We start from the raw sequence: 18,641 nt of genomic DNA on the forward strand, positions 1-18,641 counted from the left end.
GGGTGTGTATGGCCTAGATAGGGAGTTTACTCTTCAAGAGTGAACTCTTTATAGAGTTTACGGCCCTAAGACCTTATCCCCATGAGTTTGCCATCGTAAACTCGTGGATGGTGTGTTCTTTGATGCATTAAGGTCTTATAACACTCGAGGAACTAGGCTAGGTTCAATTCTAGGGCTTATGAAGGTTTTAAGGCTTCAAAATGGACCATTAAAGGAGTTTACGGCCTATGCATACTCCTTGAGGAGTTTTCGACCGTAAACACATGAGTTTACGGTAGTAAACTCATGTTGGTCCATTTCTTTTGTTGTTTGGTGGTTCTAACTCATGCATGTAAGGTTCTAGTCACTTTTAGGAGCATAGGAAGGTGTTTAGGGCACTTAAACACCTTGGAAAGGTGTTTACGGTCTAAGGAGATGCTCTTGGGGAGTTTACTACCTTAAACACATGATTTTACGGCAGTAAACTCATGTTAGTCCATGAATCATGTTTTTGGTGCATCAAATGAAGGATTACAAGGCTCTAAGCACTCACGGAAGCTTTTGGAAGTGTTTGAGGGGTAGTTTAACACCTTAAAAGGTGTTTATGGTCCATGAACATGGGTTTACGGTCTAAGAACATCCTTAGACATTAAACTCATGTTTACTCCCCATATGGTCCGATTTTGGTGTTCTAAGTCCTTTCAGGTAAGCCTCTAAGCCATTGCTACGCATGAGAAGTGGTTTGGAAGGGTTTTTGAGCATTAAAACCCACATTCAAGGGGTTTACGGTTCTGGGATGCTCCCAAGACCGTAAACTCATGTTCTTGGGGTTTTTGAATGTTTAAACCACGAATTTGAAGGATAGATGAGATGAATATCAAGCTAAGGAGGTTAACTTACCGATTTGAAGCTTGAAGAGGCGATTTTTGACCAAAACCCGTTTGTAGAGAGAGAAAGTAGAGAGAGAGAGAGAGAGAGAGAGAGAGTCTAAGGTAGGAAAAAGGTGGGAGTGAAACCCACTCCTCCCTTATATAGGGTGGAGCTTATAGCTTGGCTGAGTTTCTCCTGACACCAACCGCGAACGGAGTTTTTCACCACTATCTTAATCACGACAAAATTTTAAAATTATACCGCCTTAATTTTTGTTCGCTTGACGAATATTATTTAAAATATTCCAACGAGTTTAATTCCGATCAAAAATATTTTCGGGATAAATTTGGCTAATTTTTGACGTAACTAATTTCGACGTTAAAACTAACGGAAATTTTTGGGTTGTCATAGTGCTTGATGAGAATCTTGATGCATTAAGTCACCATTAGTGATTAGGTTTGGGAGTTTGGTTTATGGAAGGATTTGAGGGATAAAATTGGAAACTTTATCCATTAAGACAATGGGAAGCTTTAGATCTAAGCCTTGGAGTTGTGTAGTTGGAAAGAAGGACTTAATGGTTTAAGTTGTCCAGGCACATCACTACGACACAGTTTAGGTCGCCACAGCGTGGTGACTTGGTCTAGACCCGTCTGTTTTAGCGGTTTGCGACCATGACGTAGCGGAGGAGGCCACGACGTGGTGGCCAGCCGAGTTGACTTTTGACTTTTGATTTTAACCTGGATTTTGACCAAAGTTTGACCTAAGGGTAATTTGGGTATTTTGAGTTGTAATGAGATTGGTCGGTATTTGTCGGATAGGTGATGAGTAGAGCTGATATTCGGAGCCGAGACCTATTCAACTATTTGTTCAGACCAAGCGGTGAGTCTTCTCATTATACTATAGGGTCGAAGGCACCAATTCCGATCCATTAGCTTATGTTATAAAAGAAGACTAGGGGGTGGCCCTTGGCACTTGTATGAAAAACCTAGAGGTGGCTCCCGACAAATTGTATGCAAGTACAAGGATTGGACCCTGACAGATATATGTAGTGTGCTAGTTGTCTTTGTGATACTTACATGGAAGACCAGGACGCGACTCTTCACACTTGTCTATAAGACCCAGGGTTTTGGCCCCCGGCTTGGCAATGGAAGACCATGATACGACTCATGGTATAATGGAAAGACTATGGTTGACACATAACAATCTCTATTGTATGTATGATATGTGGTATTTTGGGGAACTCACTAAACTTTGTGCTTACAGTTTTATGGTTATGGTTTCAAGTACTTTCCGTACGAAAGGGAATGATCCGACGTGACTGCACAACATCCCCCAAAGTTTTTCGTATTTTGCATTCATCACTACCATTTATCACTTTTAACTCTTTACAAAATATTCTTTCGTTTTTTTAATTGGAACTGAAATTTATATTTAAGTTCACATTGTAATATGCAGAAACACCTATATAGTTGAAGTCTTTACAAATATATATATTTTAAATATAACAGTAACGTCGTTGTTAAATTTTATATAATAATTCGTATACTAAATTGATATAATATATTGATTATTTTCAATTATACAATAATATGTATCTATTATAACTTCATAATCTCAATCGTTTGAATGACTTCTACCCGTGGGTTAGACATGAATAAAATTAAATATAACATATGGTTTAATGTTATTTATAGTTGTTGTTATTGTTAATTAATTTTTTAAAATTTATTTGCTTAGTGTTTTAATTTCTAATTATAATTATTTAAAACATCAAACATTATTTTTTGATTTTAAAGGTAACAATATAATCATTTATATAGAGGTATTTATAACTATTGTTATTGTAAGTTATTTTAAGCTACTTATTTGAAACCTTACTGATTATAAAAATATCTTTAGGAAATATTTTAATTAAGTTGAGATTAGAATTTAGTTTTTGCATTTATCACTACAATTTATCACTTTTAACTATTTACAAAATATTCTTTGATTTTTGAAGTGAAACTGAAATTTATATTAAATTTGACACTATAATGGTATATTTAAATTAACAATTTAAGTATTTTGTCAAAACTGTTCAAAAGTTGTAGCTTTAAACGGATAATGTTTTGCATAAAACAACATTTTAAATCTAATAAATTAAGTATATTATATTAAAAGTTAAAGACATAAGTTTATAAGTAGAAGTACATATATTATTTTAAAACTGAAATTTAGTTTATTAATGATAACACTTTAGATTGGATATTTATTTAACCTTATTAATCAACTTATAATCATTATTAGAAAGACACTATAATTTATCACTTTTAAGTATGTACAAAATATTCTTTGGGTTGTTTAAGTTAAACTAAAACTGATATTTAAGTTGATTCAGTAATGTTATATTTAAATTAATAATTTATTTTTATACAAATTGTTCCAAAATTGTATCTTTAAAATGATAATGGTTTACATTCAACAATATATTAAAACTAATAAATTAAATATAATATGTTAAAAGTTAAAAACATAACTTTATAAGTAGAAGTAAAGATATTATTTTAATATTAAAATTTAGTTTATATATGATTAGACTTTAGGCTTGATATTTATTTAACCTAATTAACCAAATTATAATTATTATTATAAAGAAATTGAAAAGTCATGAGAGTTTCAAATGAATGTAGTGAAAGAAAAAATGATATGAGGTTTCAAATAAATGTAGTGCTTGAAAAAAATGCTTCTTTTATAAGTATATAATAAAATGAAATGATTAAGCCAACTTTAAGTTAGATGGGTCAATTTAAGTAATTAGTTGAACTTGAATCGAATTTGGTGGTAAAAAGTGAAATGTTTGCCTGAAATAGCAAATTAAGAAAAGTACAAGTACCTGAATTGTCATTCATCAGAATAACTCGAACCTAGGTGATTACGGCCAAACAGGCAGCAGGGATAAGCTCTGTTGGAAACAAGGCGACGTAACAGTAACCTACCATAGGACTTCAAACCGCCGCCGGCGAAGACGACGGTGACGCAGACGCCCCTTCGTGTCTTAGCTTACAGGTAACATATTGATTCTTCTTACTCCTAAAAGCATATTCTGTTCTTCGTTCCTCTTCATTAACTTTATATTACCATTACTGGTATTGGTTCCTAATATATTTACAGAAACATTGAACATTTCTTTTGAAGATTGGCGGAAATACGCCGTTGATTCTTGTTGTGTCGAGTTTTTCTCGATCGAAACATTTTCTAAGATCAGAAATCGCGATTCCATAGAAAAATTTGTGTTTTATTTTAGGGTTCTTTGGTTCGTGGTTTATCGTGTCAATCTTGTATGATGGATGGTTCATTCTGTTACACTCTCTTGTATTCTTTCTATCATTACATTCCTTTTAACTGCAGGGCTAGGGTTTTAAATGAGAGTTAAATAGTTAATGACTATCGAACAATAAGCCTCAAGCACGATGAGAAAGCCTCTAGGGCACAAGGAAAAGTACTCAAACAGATACGAGATCTCACATAATCACTCCATTGATGGCACATCTGCAAGAACAAGACCTTATAGCTTCGATGAGATAATGCTTAGAAGGAAAAACAAAAAACTATCTGTAAATGTTGAAGATCAACGACTTGCTTCAGAGATAGTCTACCCTAAAGAAGCCGAGAGTGTCTCTGGTCGTGTAGAATCTGATAGACACAGACAAAGGGATGAACAACCTGCTCCTAATGAACCCTTAACTGTAAGTTCAAGAACAAAAGAGAACAAATCCATGAGGGAAGACCTAAAAAGAGTAGAAGGTGAACACAAAGAAAGTGGCGATCTTCAAAGAAGATCAAAGGCTGGTAATGATAACACAAAAGATAGAAGAAAAGAAAGGGGTGTTCATGACTTTGGTAATGAACATGAAAAGAGACATGGTAAAGATTCTGGAGTAAAAGAAAGGGACAGAAATGTTGAGAGAAATAGAGGGAAATCTGAACATGTCAACAGGCTGAATCAAAATGGATACGATGAGAGAGGTAGAGACAAGAAACTTGAATCAAGAAAAAGACATGAGAGAGAGAAAAGAAGGTCAAATTCACCATCACCAAAGGGAAATAAACCAAGATTACATGATGTGAAAGATCATGAAGAGTTGTTATCCTCCTCACATTCTTCAAAAGCAGGAAGATTCGATCCCAATCTTGACAGAAAAAGGGTATCAAACAATGGTTTAATCAACAAACCTAAAAGACACGATTCATCTGTAAGTCGCCTTGGTGGCTATTCACCAAGAAAGAGAAGAAACGAAGCTCCATCTCCAACTGATTCATCACCTGTGAAGATTGAATCAAAAACTCCTAACTCCTTGACTTCTTTTCTTCCAAATTTGATGTCATTAAACAAAATTGAACTCCCTAACATGGTTCCCCTTACTCCAAGTGTTCCAATTCCAAAGCCAACATTTGGAGTTCTTTCATTTCCTTCATTGATGAATACATCGGTTGACTCTGTTCAGTTGACTCAAGCAACAAGACCTAAAAGAAGGATTTATGTAGAAAACCTGCCATCTTCAGCCTCTGAAGCAGCTGTAGTGGAGTGGCTTAGTGGTTATCTTCGACCTTATGGTTTAAATCATCTTCAGAGCACAAATCCATGTATTAGCTGCATTGTAAGTGTCTTTATTTTATTTTGCATGTTTTTATGAAAGTGGAAATGGAATTTTTGGTTATTATGGTTTTACTGAAGGTGAATAAGGATAAGTGTCAAGCTCTTGTGGAATTTCTCACACCTGAAGATGCTTCTACTGCTTTAAGCTTTGATGGAAGGTCTTTCAATGGCAATATTCTTAAAATCAGACGCCCTAAAGACTATGTTGAAGCAACTGTAAGACTGATAACCCTTTCCATTTTTTTTTTCATACATATGTTAATATTTACTTGTTGCATTAGATGGATACAAATACAATACCTTATGGTTTCTAATGGCTAAATGCCAATACAAGATCTTGTATTTAAAATGACAATGAGTGTCATTTTAGCTGATAAATTACTACTTTTATGGAGAGCATAAAGCATAAAATCTTGTGAAATGATTGATTTAAGAATCTGCATCATGTAATTTAGAACATGTGGGTGAAGGGTTTTACAAGATAGCCATTTGGATATAATATGATATAGTAGATGGTGGAATGAAACTCAAGAACACCAATTTCTTTTTTTGTCTATGTTTGTTAATAGTTTATTTGCAATGAACTTGAGTTATTTATTGATGACACTTGGTTGTTTTTTAAAATTGTGCTCTTAAATTTGTTCCCACCTTTTATGTGAGTATTTGGCATGTTTATTTCATTAAAGGCACAAGCAAACACATCAATTTCAATTTGAGAATCATAACAACAACAATTACATACAAGACTTCCTACAAGAGGAAATGAGAAATGCACACAAACAAATAGGAATAAATATAGGGACAATAGAGCAAAAAGCAATAAACAAGGACACATATAAATACAAGCTATAAAAGTAACAAGAATAGATTGGAAATAAAAGAAGGGATAAATATGCAAATAAAAAGGAAAGATTCAGAGCCAACTCCTTCAAGTCTCCACCCTCTTCACATCCTCATTTGTGCAAAAGACGTAAATACCCTTCTCGTCCTGATCATCTATAGTAGCCCTAGAGGCTTGTCTAGTCTAACGGATTAGATCAAGATATTGAATAGCAATGTGATAGAGAATGGATCTTATATAAAAACATGGGGGACTTAATTGTAATATCTATTTTTCAAACTATCTAGAATTATCTCAAGAATAGCATAAAATAGAGTAGTGGATAGCAAAGCTAAGCTATTGATGATCTAAATTTTGAGACGACTTTATTCTCCACATGGGATTTCCTCATTTCCATAACCGATTTCATTACCTAATAAACAAAAGTTTATGATGATAGATAAATCTTAGCTTCCTTTTGACCTTTTCTATCATTTGGTTGTATACTATTTTCAACTTTTGATAATAATCTTTTGTTGAAAAGATATTGTTTCTGACAATCATGTTGGATTCTTAAATAGGCTGTTTATGTTGGGTATATCATAATTCACGTTCAGGATGCTGATGAAGCTGACTCCTATTCCTAACATTACAAGATTTTCAGGTGTAGTGTAAATTGTAAAACTGTAAATGTAATATAGACTTTCTACACATAATTAATTTATATATTTATTCACACAACCCCTCGTAATCCATTCTTCCTATGTGAAAATATGCATTCTTTAATGATTTTTGTATGCTGTGTGTGTTTTGTTATGGAACTTGCAGATTGATGTCAAAGTAGTGGACATGTATGAATATAGTATTTATTTATTTATTTTATTTTATAAATAGTTTCTTGTTTATGTGGTTACTATTTATGTTAGCAGGTTTTCAGACAGTTGCTATTTTCATGCAGACTGGTGTGTTAGAGAAGAAGCAGCCTGTTGCTGTTGCTGGAGGAGTTTTTTCAGTTAAAAACATTGTTCAAGATTCTTCTAATAAGGTTCACTTTATAAACCATCAAACTTTGCAAGAAATAGCAATGTACTTTTTATTTTTATTTTTCATTAAAAAATCAATGAAAGTACATTGTTATTTCTCATCAATTGCATATCATCTTTCTTTCAGATTTTCATTGGTGGGATTTCAAAGGTTATTACTTCCCAAATGGTAACAAATTATTTCCAAAAGTTCTTGTTTTTGTTTTTAACTCAATTATCTTTTTTTTTTTTTTTTTTTAAAATAATGTACAAATTATGATTCACAGATTATGGAGATTGCTAGTGCTTTTGGACCTTTAAAAGCTTTCCATTTTGAGCATAATTCAGATCTTGATACTACTCCATGTGCCTTCCTTGAGGTATATAAATATAGTTAATTAATTTTTTTTCCATTTTGTATTTATGGTTATATTTGAATTGACGATTTTGCCCTTTGAATCACACAGTATGTTGATCAATCAGTGACTATCAAAGCATGTGTTGGTCTTAATGGAATGAAATTGGGTGGTCAACTCTTGACTGTAACTCAAGCAACTCCAGATAATACTTCTTCAATGGTAAAAACTAAACTAAAATCTCATTTTCTTCATTATATAATTCCAATTTTGCCCCTCATATTTAATAAACATCATTAGGAAAAAAATCATGGAGACAATGACCACCCGTTTTATGGTACACCTGCACACGCACAACCGCTTCTCCAGAAACAAACACAAGTCCTCAAGCTCAATAATTTGGTATGTTAATTAAATTTAGACTCAATTTTCTTTTATTATTTAAATAGTTAAATTTATTTAAATAACTCATTATTTATTTTTTTTAACTAAATAGGTGGACCCACAGAGCCTATCATCACTCTCTGAACAAGAATTTGATGAAATAGTAGAAGATGTGCGCCTCGAGTGTTCCAGGTATAACCTCATCACAACCCTATTTTCAGTGGAGGGTATTTTTGTCTTTTTGCTTAGTTTCTTTTTTTGTTTTTAATGTAATGGTATGGTAGGTTTGGCATGGTGAAATCGGTTAATATTGTGAAACCAACCAAGGTGCTGTCTACAAGCTCAGATAAAGAACCACCGCCTGAAGATGTGGCGGCTCCTACTGGCGGTGGTGATGGTGGTGGCGCGGTGGTGGAGGAGAGGTTTGAGGGTGGTTGTGTGTTGGTGGAGTATAAAAGAATAGAAGCTTCTACAATGGCAGCTCATTGTTTACATGGAAGGGTTTTTGATGGAAGAATTGTGAGTGTGGAATATGTTGGACATGATGTTTATTGTGATAGGTTTGAAAAATGAGGATTTTGTAATTTTGTAATTTTGTTGATTGGATATTGTTAGTTTTTTTTTTCTTTTAAAGTATTTTTGTAATTTTGGTTTTGGTGTATTATGGATGTTTGTTGGTTTTGTAGGTGGGTTTTTGCAATTAATGTTTTGATGAATATTAGTTAAACTTGCCGTTTTTGGAAAGGTGCAGGGGGTAGGGTAGGGAATAAAGGTTTTGAAATTTGGAGTGTGAGAATGAATATAATTGATGGAAATGGAGAAAACTTGCACATGATTTGTGAAAATCAGAAAATGTACAATTTGTTTTTTTTACCAAGTTTTGTTTGTCTCAAGTCACCTTCGTTAAATGACAAGTTTAAAAGTCGAATAAGAAAAAGGTAAGTCATACCATTTATAGTTAGTTGGGTGGCTGGTTTGTTATTATTACTATTATTAAAAAACATTTATTATGTTATATATTAAAAATGTCCGTCCGCTACAGTATACTTCATGATATTTTGGCATATTTAGTCCACATCTTTACATATGTGTCAAAAGTGGTTGCCTTCTTTTATTTTATTGCGTTGTGTTTGCTTCTCGATTTTCTCCACCGCCTTATCTTCCTTCTGTAATTGTAATATCTCTTTCTTTCTCTTGCTTTCTGGATGGTTCCGTCCACTGCCCTAGACGGCGTCGTACTACACGGATGCGCCCTCCACCGCCCACCGCCTGTAATACCAAAGTTTTCCCGTTTCTTTGTGTCTTTTCCATCTTCAATCGCACGTCAACAGTGATGATTATAGGAGGAATCGGTACAGTCGGAAGTTCTACCGACATCACCCTCTCTAACCTCTCCTTGACCTTCGCTCTCTGTTCTTCTTTTTTATTGGGTTTCGCTCAGCAACATTATCCAAGTGTCCAGCTCATTGGAAATCCCGATTGTGGAAGGTATGTGTTCTCTTTTTTCTTTCCCAGTCCCTGTTTTTTCTCTTTGATCATCGCTCCTGCTCTTAATCAAATAATCAATTACCTCTTCCACTGTGTTTTCTTGATTTCCATTTTGGGATTAACTGGTTTTATTTCTATTTGGGTTCGATTGTTAAAATCAATATTCATATTTACCTTAGTTAAGTTATTTTCGTTGCTTTTTGTTGATTTGGGTTTGGTTTGCCTAACTGGTTTTGTTGTTGGATTATTTAGGGCTACTGATGCAAATATTGTAACTCCTGCAATGGAAGGTGTTTGTTGGTTTGTCTGCCATAAGGACCTTGAGGCCTTCCTATTTCTTCATCATCTAAGATTTTGATTAACCTTTCTATGATTTGTTTCTTGGTCATCTGAATAGGTATAAATAACGTTCCAGTGAACCTCCGTCATCCATTGCACCCATCGGAAAGGAAGTAAGTAGCTTCACCTGGGACAATCACAAAAAAATGTCAACTTTTAGTTTATTTTTACTGGTGATATTTTTGCTTAACATTTATCTTGGACCTTTTTCTTTATATAGGGAGAAGATTAAAGTGAAGAGATGTTGTTTTGCTTAAATACAGAGCAGGTTCTTTCATTTGGAAGTTTGACAAAGAGTTGGGAATATTTACAAAGTAAAAAGTTAATGATCGTTAGCCGATTTTGGTATTTTGTTACTTTGTCTACACTTGGAATCTGTCTATACTAAGATATGGTTTGCAATATGGAATACTATTATCATCATATACTTATGAGTTTAGTAGAAAACCCAATTGCACTTTACATGCTCGATGAAATGGCTCAATGATATTTCAGCTTGATTAATTACATACGTGAAAATTTTACTAGCTTTTATACATAAAAAAGAAGTTATTTTTTCAGAAATATGCCGTGTACTTCAAAAACAACAAATTAGATCATTGTTAAAAAGAAGCTTTTGTATTGTAGAAGACATATGAAGATATGTTTTTGATAATAAACTTAGTGGAAAGCTGATATGGCAAAAAAAAAAACTTTCTATCAGTTATTTATTTATTTATTTTTGATTGATGCATATATTTTTTGTATAAAGATGCTGATGCATATATTTGTAAAAAATAACAAGCCTTCATCGTTTGAAATGTTTGGAGCTGTCTGATACAGAAGTTGGAAGTAATGGTCTTTCCCATCTCTCAGGTTACACATTTTTCTAACATCGCTTTAACTAAAATTAAGAAATATAAATTTCATAATTTGATTCTAAGGAATTAATTCATCGTTTATAAAAGTTGTTGTAGGGTTGATAAATCTTTCATAATAGATCACTTAACTTAGATGTTCGCCACATCACAGATGCTGGATTTCAACTATTACAAGAAAAAAAACTTTTATCGCCCTATAATTGGAAAAATGGTAAATTATTTGTAAAGTGTAATAGCAAGTGTTATTTGTTGGATGGATGCAGGTTAGACCAGATTGAATCATTTGGATCTCTTTTGTGCTAGAATAACAGATGTGCGAACAAATTCTATGCGCAGTATGACAATATGTAGTCTTTTGTGTTCTTAGTTGTCACTGTAATTGTAAGATTAAATTTTTCTTGATTTACTTTATCAACCTTCTTCATAATCTAAAATTTGGGCTTTTTCTTGCTTTTACAAAAGGGAAATATAACTTTATTTATTTTTGTTGTTGTTTGGTTGAATTTGCTTTGCAGTCAGAGAAAGATCTTCAAGGAACAGATGAATATTACAAAAGTTCATTAATAACTTCATTTATATAAAAGGAGGTACTCAGTTTGCACCTTTTTCTATCAACCTTTACTAATCTTGCATGGTCAAAATACGTAACCTACATTTAATATCAAAGATTGTGAGATGTTTTGTGATTATACATTTAATACTTTTTTGCATCATGATGGAATTTACATATTTCTGTATAAAAGATAAATTATTATATTTGAATGTGTTCTGCTATTTGTTACTTATTTAATTCCAGGCTTGTGACAAAAAAATTTGTCAACTGTTAGATGCATTTAACAACAATCAAAGTTAATCTTTAACAATTATAGCTTGGTAAAAAAAATCAACTGTTGTTGCAGGGGTCTCTAATTTGTTGCGTATGAGACTTAAAATTAGAATATGTAATACAAGGATTACAAATAGAAATACATAATCTCTATAACGTGGTATTTTAATTTGTTGTATATGAGAGTAGGATATTGAAGAATACATGAAAAAGACAAACTATATCATTTTACTTTTGTGTTTGTTTACTCCCGTGGTTGTATTTTTGATATTAGATCTTTGTTTAATTTTAATTGCTACTGTTTTTTACAAGCTACATGCCTTCAAATTTTTATACAAATTTTTAAAGGAGGTTGTTTTTTTATCCACAAAAACTTTTTTTATTTTTATTATTATTTTTGCTTTTACTGTGACTTTTATTTTTTATTTATTTTTTCAAAAAACCAATCGCAAGAAACCACCAGCAAATTCAGATTTTTATTCTTACCGGTATCTATTTACCTCACAAACAGAATCAATTGGTTGGATCATTGAAGCTTCTACGAAAATAGCCACTTGAATCTGTTATGACATGTCAAACCACCCAAATATAGTACATCCGTTATTTATGTTGCAAAAGTAAAATGACATGTTTGCCCTTTAGGCCATTTCATTTGATATTTTCTAAATAAGTGTCAAGAAATGCTTTATTTGGAGTTACTCCTTCGATGATGACTTATTCTTTTTCAGATTTAAATTTTATAATAATACATGTATGCTGCTCATTTTTTATGTTAGACAATGGCACGAGTTGTAGTTCTAAACAACTTACAAAATTTCTGTAAAGTCAAGTGTCACTGGCGTGGTCAAGACATCATACGATTTCAGGACTAATAATGCCTATCAAGAATTCAGGAATTTTTTAAATACTATTTCCTTGAAGTATCCTTAGTTTGATTTAGAAACAATCGCGTAAGATTCATTCCAACAAGGTAATTTCTTTCACTTTTTTTGCTTAATCTAGATAAATAGGGTTATAATTAGGGTTCCAGTTTTTTTGATTTGCAGGATGTAGGGCAAGAGGTTGTGGAAAGTTATTCACGGGTGATTGAAAGTTTAGCTTTTAATTTAATGGCGAGGATTGATGACTCTACCAAGAAACATGCTGCAATGGAGGCTGGTCTTCATCTTCAACTGCCGAGATTTCATGGCTTCTCATCGTCGTCTTCCATGGTGGGACGGCCGACGTTTGGTAATTCACCTTTGACAACTACAAATCCGGGGAAGAGACGATCATCTTTTAGTTCAACGAGCAATACTGATTTTTATTGAATCCTAGATTGCTCTACAAAATCATTTACAGAAATATGCCCAGGTGAGATCTTCTGATATTACCTGACAAAAATTAATAAAAAAAATAGGCATGTTGATTTCCTCTATGTCTTATATATCAATAACTTTTTTGATATTTTTTTAGACGGAGAATCTGGTATTCAGGGAAATAAGGGAGACATATAAGGCTCATTATCTGTGTATTAGAAGTGAAAAAGTTGCAGCTGGACTGAGATGAATGCAAGCTTATGTTCAAACAGATCTATGTGTATTGATCTACACACTAAAAAAAGAGTGTTAGTCGACAACAAAATCCAAAAGGTACATCTTGCAAACAGTTAGTGGGGGGAAAGGATCAAGTTTTTTAATTGCTTTTCGGTTTTTTTTTTTTGCCTTTCTTGGAGTATGTTGTCGTTGTGTACCTATGCTGCTACAGATCTGCTATCCCCCAAGAAGAAGATTATTCAAACTTTAGAAAAGATAAAGAGTCAAATTAAATTGTTTGATGAACTTTCAACTAAAGCTTATTGAGTTCTATAATACATCCTTTAACCTTTCATATCACCACTTATAAGATATAGAGGTTAAATTTTATTGTTAGATTCAGTTATTAGGTGTTTTTTAATTGTTTGGGTTCATTTAGGAAGTAAAACTGGAACACTATGGACACAAAAGTCATGTTATTTTAATTTGTCATTTCTTGATTTTTAACAAGAAAATCAAGAAGAAGAATGTAGGATTGAAGGTGAAAAAGTTCGTTCTCAATCAAGTCGACGAAGCAGAGCTGCTGCAATTCATAGCCAGTCTGAACGGGTAATTTGCTTTGGTTGTTGTTCCAGTTCACCACCAATTACTGATGTTGACGAGCCATCAAAGGTCCTTAAAGTACAAGGTCAAACTATGAAGATATGTATTCTTTTAGATGATTTTTGTGAATTCTTTCAGAACCCTTTCAAAGAAAAAATGTAACATATTTATAATTTAAGTGTCATTTATTAAATCAAATGTTTTTTTTATCGAACTAATGTAACCTTATTTTTTTTTTCTAATGATGTAGGTAGAGTTATGAAGGTTTTGAAAGGTGGAGCCTCTCCCAGATGGATCCGACCACTTCTTTAATCTCAGTAATCTTTTTTTTTTTTTTTTTTTTTTTACTATTTTCAGCTCTTAATCGACTCTTTTCTTGGTTATAGATTTAATCATACTTTTTTTAAAAAAAAAAAAATTATGTTTGTGGTGAAGTGCCTGAACTTGTGATCAAAATAAAGGACAAGGATGTTGGTTCTGAAGATGATCTTGTGGGAGAGGTTAAGTATATACAATTTAATCAAAACTTTGTTATCATTATGTATTATTTTTAGCAAAGGGCATTTTGGTCGGTCCTAGAAAATAATAGGTATTTGAAACCCATTTATAATTTTTCTATTTGTAAATTCTTACAATAAGAGCTTATTCGAGAGGAAGCAGTTGGACTGGACTGGTGCTGCCTTTGACTAAATTTGGTTAAAGTAATTTTGTACTCAACATATGTGTTTTAAAAAGAGAGTATATCTCAGTTTGTTTCTACTTTACTACATTTTTTAAGCATCATACTTTCATAGTCAACCAATTATAGCATCCTACTTCCATGACAAACGTTTAACATAATGTCTTCCATCGGTTTTCTTTGTCATTAGTGTCGAATCCAAATGAATAAGATGAAGTATAAAAAAAGGAGAAAAGAAAATAAGTGTTTTCAAGATGCATAAGAGAGAGAAGGGGAGATGACCAAAGTGATGTCATCACATTATGTGCACAATGCGCAAATGATGTGAGGATAGCACTTGATGATGTCTTAATAGGGACTATGAAGTGTTAGATTTACTTACAACATACTAAAATAGTAGGGAAATGAAACTTTAGTGACTAATGATGCAGCAAATGAAATATCTGCAAGATATTCTTAACTTTTGACAAAACACGAGTGATAATCCTTATAATTTACTGTTAATTTTTATTTAATTTCTAGAAAGTTTGTAAATAACTAATTATTTATATCCAATTACAAAGTTCTTGTTAACATATAAGAATCAAATAATTTGGTAATGTAACTAATATATTTTGGACGATTTTCGACATCCTCGACTTTGTTTCTCAATAAGAAAATACATTTTTATCGAGCTCATTTAAGAAGAGTATATCCTCAAATAATAAGTAAATAGATACTAAGAAAAATATAGCCTCAAACAATAAGTAAATTGATAGACTTTCATCTCTAACCATAATGATGACGTTCACTTGATGTTATCTTTCGTATGGTCTTTGAAAATAAAAAATTCAGGTCTTTTTATCGATAATTATAATTTTTTGTTATAAATTATGTTGGTTATTAGAAGGAAATGCTTCACTTAAACTAATGTTATCCTTTGTATCATTTTAGAATAATTCTGTATGATTATAATTTTCATATAGGAAAATTTTTATATGTCCTAAATAAGCAACAAAATAATATATTTGCAATGCCTAATATATATATATATATATATATATATATATATATATATATATATATATATATATATATATATATATATATATATATATATATATATATATATATATATATATAAACAAACCTTAAACAAGTTTCCAAAATAATTAGAAGGAGGCTTCACTTAACCTGATGTTATCTGTCATAGACGTTGTCGCTGTCATAAGGCAGATAAAATCGTTACTAAACGTCGTTCTCTCCTGCATCGGTCCCTCGCGCCATTTGTGTTTTCAATTAATATTTCAAAATTCATATATCATGTATTCCAATAAGATACAAGATGGGTATTATGGTCATTCCATTTTTTATGATTATAATGATTCTAAATTACACTAAATGGTTATAAAAATGTTTAAAACATTTAACAAAACATGATATTTTGAAATTTTATAATATATATATATATATATATATATATATATATATATATATATATATATATATATATATATATATATATATATCAGAGCTTTTTGATTTATGGTCAAATTTTCATATTTCTATAATGATTTAGGGTTATCTTTGTCTTTTTACATTAGAGTGTGTTTGACACAGAACTTTTGTAAGCGTTTGAGAGCTTCTAGTTTTTAATTTTTGACAAAACGCTCTAGTTTAAACAAAAAACTTTTTTTGGTAGTACGAGCGTTTAACTTTTAATTTAAACACAACGACTCAAATTTAAAAGTTACTTCAAACGTTTAACAAAACGCTATTGAGCTTTTGAAATTAATTTCCATAATTACCCTTAAAAATATATTTATATATTTATTTATTTTTAATCAATTGTCCTTTTATGTAATTTTATATATTTCAAAAGTTTTCAGCTACTTTTGCCAAACATTACCAGCGACCGCTACACGTTACCCGCTACCCGCTTCCAGCTAACAACTACTTTTGCCAAACACGCCCTAAATACATGTCAATTTCCTTTTCGAGGATAATGAAATCAAATCACCTGATTTATTGGAATCTAGTTAATATTGATGTTATCAAAGATGAGAAAGATCCATCTAAGATCTGGGAAGCATGATGGAGGTTATCCCATGAAATATTCTTTCGGTCACAACTTACAACTACAAATTCACAAGAGGAAAAATAATACCAACTTCCCCAACAAAATGGATAAAAGTAATACCTTATGCTTGCTTGCATAAGGTGTGGCTATAAACTTAAAACATACCAAAAGATACCCACAAAAGATAAAAAAATATGACTACCGAATGAAATCATATAGTTTTTGGTGTATTTGTCATATTTTCTCTTTCTCGTTTGTACGTGGTTCATCTAGATGGTTATATTATTTTAAAAGCAAATCACAAATACATAACTATATGTACATATAACTTGTAAATTTTGTATCATACACATCACATCTGGACATGCCAAAGAGAAAATAAAGCCACCGTTAGATGATCTCACAACGATGTAGCAGTGAACTAGATTATTTTGTTTATTTTTGCTCCAGAGGTTTTTGCTAGATGATCTTACAAGAATGTAGCAACAAACTAGACTATTTTCTTTATTTTCCCCAAAAGGTTTTTGCTAGATGGATGCCACATGATCTAGAGGTTCACCCCTTCAAGGCAACATGGTTGTGTGACTTGATGTCACCACCATGTCATGGCCAACCATCTATGGGCGTAGTTCTTTCCCATATTTTCCTTCTATTAGTTCATGCCTTCATGGTATATCTATGTTTTCGGTCTTTCATTTCGTTCACTTATAACTCAACTTGCATTCCCTATTGTTTGATTGTTGGTCATAATTATGTACATCGCCTCTTTAACGGTAGAACCAATGTAACGCCCGATTCTTGGTATGCATTTAATTCATAATTTATTCATTTTTGTATAGAAACTCGACGAGTTGGAGGCCCTAAACTCGTCGAGTAGAGATGGATTGGGATGCAGGTTAAGAAGTCTACTCGACTAGTTGAGAAGCCTCAACTCGATGAGTAGGACTGGCAAAATGAAACCCTAATTTTCAGGGTTTTACACCCTATTTAAACACCTTAACCCCCCATAAGTTGGCCTCATTTACAGCCTCCATTGTTCCAAACCTTAGCCACGAAACCCTAATTCACTTTTGAGAGTTTTGAGCCATTTTTGTGCATTCTTTGTGATTTTGAAGAAGAAGATACTTGAAGAAGGAGCAAGGACGTGTAGGAGAAGAGTAGATCCAGAAGTTGAGCTTCATTTCTGGTTCATCTGAGGTATAAAGCTCCTACCTTGCCTATAGTATGCTTAGATTTAGTTTTAGGATGTTTTCTCCATGTTTTGGCCCAAGAATGTTGGTCTTTGGGATTTGGACGTCCCATGTGAGCAAACCCTTCAGATCTAGGGTCCTTAGGGGACTTCATGGCATAAATGTGACAAATTTATGTCCATGGAAGTCCCATGCAACCTGTGGACCATCTATTTGGCCTTTTGAGCCAAGTAGACTATGCATGCAAGTAAAGATAGGAACTTTACGTGACCAAACTGTCCCTAGAGTCCAAATTTATGACCTTGGCTTATCTTGAAGTTTTGATGACTTTTGGAGTTGAATCTAAGCCATTTTGGGTTTGGGTTAGAGCTCATTCCTTCTATGATAGGTATTGATGGGTAAAGTCGGAAACTTTACCCTCCTAGAGGTGTATTCGGCCCAGATCTGGAATATGGGACTTAGACTCGAAGAATAATGGCTTAATACACTAAGAAAGCTTAGCAGACTGAAGAACTCGACGAGTTCATAGAGGAACTCGACGAGTTGGGTCGAAGTGCCCTGATTCTATAAAAGGAAGGACTCGACGAGTTCAAGGACGGACTCGACGAGCTAAGTTGAAAAGTCCCGATTCTGTTGATAGGAGGAACTCGACGAGTTCGTGAAAGAACTCAACGAGTTGGATCGCACTTCCAGGGTTTTATGGTTTATGGAACTCGGCGAGTCGAGTCAACCCAGAATGTTGACTTTGACTTTTACTTTAACCAAAGTTGACCCTTAAGGGGTTATGAGTATGAAAGGGTAATTAAAGGAAATATTTATGTGTAGGAGTTTGAGTGGGGTGATTTCAGACCCGGGGACAATCCAACTACTTTACAACATTTGAGGTGAGTTACCTTCCAGTAGAAGTGGGTTGAAGGCACCAATGTCGGCCCACTAGTAGTTAATTATATTTGAGATAATTGTCTTTTTGATAATTTTATGGTATGCCACTATTTGTTATGCTTTATGTGATAGTA

General features: G+C 32.7%; 2 protein-coding genes and 1 long non-coding RNA gene across 7 annotated transcripts; all 3 read left to right on the forward strand.

The window, feature by feature from the left end:
- Positions 1-3,738: 3,738 nt before the first annotated feature.
- LOC145095615 (RNA-binding (RRM/RBD/RNP motifs) family protein) lies at positions 3,739-8,794 on the forward strand. Its single transcript, XM_079033466.1, has 10 exons — positions 3,739-3,894; positions 4,237-5,486; positions 5,564-5,701; positions 7,264-7,350; positions 7,476-7,517; positions 7,615-7,707; positions 7,795-7,905; positions 7,984-8,085; positions 8,180-8,259; positions 8,352-8,794. Exons 2-10 carry the CDS (start codon positions 4,299-4,301, stop codon positions 8,638-8,640), a joined length of 2,130 nt encoding a protein of 709 aa, XP_078889592.1. The 5' UTR covers positions 3,739-3,894; positions 4,237-4,298; the 3' UTR covers positions 8,641-8,794.
- Positions 8,795-9,251: 457 nt separating this feature from the next.
- Positions 9,252-10,473, forward strand: LOC145070159 (uncharacterized). The gene is made up of 4 exons (XM_079017105.1): positions 9,252-9,555; positions 9,808-9,845; positions 9,953-10,007; positions 10,115-10,473. Exons 1-4 carry the CDS (start codon positions 9,314-9,316, stop codon positions 10,149-10,151), a joined length of 372 nt encoding a protein of 123 aa, XP_078873231.1. The 5' UTR covers positions 9,252-9,313; the 3' UTR covers positions 10,152-10,473.
- Positions 10,474-12,334: 1,861 nt separating this feature from the next.
- LOC145095622 (uncharacterized) lies at positions 12,335-14,456 on the forward strand. Of its 5 annotated transcripts, none has more exons than XR_013703716.1 (5): positions 12,335-12,550; positions 12,627-12,933; positions 13,036-13,855; positions 13,948-14,014; positions 14,084-14,456. It is a non-coding gene; the product is annotated as an uncharacterized LOC145095622 (long non-coding RNA). The 5 variants fall into 5 exon arrangements; XR_013703717.1 differs by having other exon boundaries at positions 12,338-12,550; positions 13,036-13,211; positions 13,606-13,855; positions 13,948-14,456; XR_013703715.1 differs by having other exon boundaries at positions 12,611-12,933; positions 13,948-14,456.
- Positions 14,457-18,641: the final 4,185 nt, after the last annotated feature.

This window comes from Lactuca serriola, chromosome 1, assembly GCF_051521515.1.
Source record: "Lactuca serriola cultivar US96UC23 chromosome 1, Lser_US96UC23_V15, whole genome shotgun sequence".
NCBI lineage: Eukaryota > Viridiplantae > Streptophyta > Magnoliopsida > Asterales > Asteraceae > Lactuca > Lactuca serriola.

Coding starts and splice junctions, on each gene's coding strand:
- LOC145070159 (XM_079017105.1), top strand. CDS start 9,314: ATGCGCCCTCCACCGCCCACCGCCTGTAATACCAAAGTTTTCCCGTTT. Junction 9,846..9,952: donor TGTAACTCCTGCAATGGAAG/GTGTTTGTTGGT, acceptor TCATCTGAATAG/GTATAAATAACGTTCCAGTG. Junction 10,008..10,114: donor TTGCACCCATCGGAAAGGAA/GTAAGTAGCTTC, acceptor TTCTTTATATAG/GGAGAAGATTAAAGTGAAGA.
- LOC145095615 (XM_079033466.1), top strand. CDS start 4,299: ATGAGAAAGCCTCTAGGGCACAAGGAAAAGTACTCAAACAGATACGAG. Junction 7,351..7,475: donor TTCAAGATTCTTCTAATAAG/GTTCACTTTATA, acceptor TCTTTCTTTCAG/ATTTTCATTGGTGGGATTTC. Junction 7,518..7,614: donor AGGTTATTACTTCCCAAATG/GTAACAAATTAT, acceptor TATGATTCACAG/ATTATGGAGATTGCTAGTGC.